The sequence below is a fragment of the Copadichromis virginalis genome, linkage group LG7 (genome assembly GCF_057382275.1).
Source record: "Copadichromis virginalis isolate Kocher_CV1m ecotype Utaka linkage group LG7, C_Virginalis_male_GT1.1, whole genome shotgun sequence".
Taxonomy (NCBI): Eukaryota; Metazoa; Chordata; class Actinopteri; order Cichliformes; family Cichlidae; genus Copadichromis; species Copadichromis virginalis.
The window spans coordinates 44,121,642-44,123,390 of NC_140624.1; the positions used below are offsets into that span (position 1 = coordinate 44,121,642).

At 38.1% G+C, this 1,749-nt stretch overlaps 1 protein-coding gene across 1 annotated transcript; it reads left to right on the plus strand.

Moving 5' to 3' along the window:
* The first annotated feature begins 231 nt into the window (after positions 1 to 231).
* On the plus strand, positions 232 to 1,396 carry LOC146705751 (liver-expressed antimicrobial peptide 2). The gene is made up of 3 exons (XM_085463559.1): positions 232 to 544; positions 645 to 784; positions 1,058 to 1,396. The coding sequence occupies exons 1-3, from the start codon at positions 479 to 481 to the stop codon at positions 1,089 to 1,091; spliced, it is 240 nt and encodes a 79-aa protein (XP_085319685.1). The 5' UTR covers positions 232 to 478; the 3' UTR covers positions 1,092 to 1,396.
* The last annotated feature ends 353 nt before the right edge of the window (positions 1,397 to 1,749 follow it).

Below are 1,749 nucleotides of genomic sequence, written 5' to 3' on the forward strand. Positions count from 1 at the left end.
TTGTAGGGAAAGGGGGGAATTCAGGGAATCTTCGGGAAGTCACTTCATCAGATCTTGGACATCTGATGAAGCAACTTCATTTAATTTTTTAAGTTCCTTCCGGCAAGACTCCATGGGTGGAGCAAAAGGCTAAATGCATAGTGGTCTAAAGTCACGTTAGGGTTTCACTTAGAAACCTCCGACGTGGAGTTGGCCTCATTTAGTAGGTTGAGGTCCAAAGTGTACTTTGGAGTCACATAGATAAACTTTGTCTTCAGCTGTGTGATAACTACCACTGTGCAACAGATTCCCATCAGTGACTTTGACTTGACTTGCTCAGTCTGCCAAACCTTACGCCTTAGTCAATAAAGTAACAAATTAATGAATTATTCAGAAGGTAACTCCTCCCCAACCCAATTAAAGCCTTTAATACAGGCGTAGCTCACAAACCAAGCCTGCAGCAAAACAGCCCCTGTCTTGAACGTCATCTGTAAGCAGCATGAGGACTCTCCAGGAAAAAATTATCATCCTTTCTGTTTTTCTGTCTTTGTTATGTGTCGTTCAGGTAAGTTATTTATTGTTTGTTGAACTTTCATGGAAATATTTTTTTTTCTAATCAGTGTTTTATATGACAAAGCTAAAGGATCAAGTATTTGCCTTTACAGGTTCATTCAATGCCTGTGCCTGACGAGTGGCATGGCTTAATTCAGCGAACCAAACGTTCACTGTTGTGGCGCTGGAACAGTCTGAAGCCAGTCGGTGCCAGCTGCAGGGATCACCTAGAGTGTGGCACAAAATACTGCAGGTACAGCTGAAGCTTAAATATTTCATGACAGTCCATCGGTTTACCTGTCTTCCTGATACTCCTGATCATTTTTTGACTATTTTACATTAACTCTGTGTAGCTCTTAAATGTCAAACTCAGCATCATATTCTTTAAAAAAAAAAACAGTTTTCACAGTGTGTTCATTACTATGCTGTACATAGGCAGTGTGAAGGTGTGTACACGTGTATTTTGCATGCATGGTCTGGATAAAGTCAAAGGGTAATAATGGTGCAATCATTCTTATCTTTACAGGAAAAATATCTGTTCTTTCTGGATCACCACCTGAAAAAGAGATGCACAAACACCATCAGAATCTACAACAGACATCTGCTTTATGGACCACAACTGCCTGTTTTGTTTTGTTTTCAAAAACCTGCCCGCTCCTTTATTCTGGCTCCAACATTCATTCTGAGCAATCAGATCTTTTTCCACCGCGCTGTATCAAAAACAAAGCTGTAAAATCCAGGCATGCATAACCAATCAAATGGCACCACCTTAAGTGATTTGTCTAAAACGCTGCTGCAACATCACACAAGCTGTGTAATCTGAATGTGTTTTATAAGAAAATATAAATATCCATGCAAAGTTTGAGCCGCTCTGGGTTTATTGGTTCAAGGTTGTTGCTGTTGTTTTTTTGTTTTTTTTTAAAGAGATTTTTTTAATGTATTTATTTGTAAATATTGTAAATAATGTAAAAATTCAAATATACTATACATTTTTTTTGAAGAGGTTGTACTGCCCACATCTTCATTTTCTTTTTTAGTAGTAAAATAAATTCAAAACACATTTATATATTTCTCACACTTCCTGCTACTCTTTCAGTTGAGGAGCTTGAAAAACAGCTTTCCACCCAGCTAAAAACAGAATTTGGGCTGGAACTTTGTGCCAAAATCTACTGTCATTACTCATACCTGCAGTAGTACTTAGTACTTATGCCTCTGTAG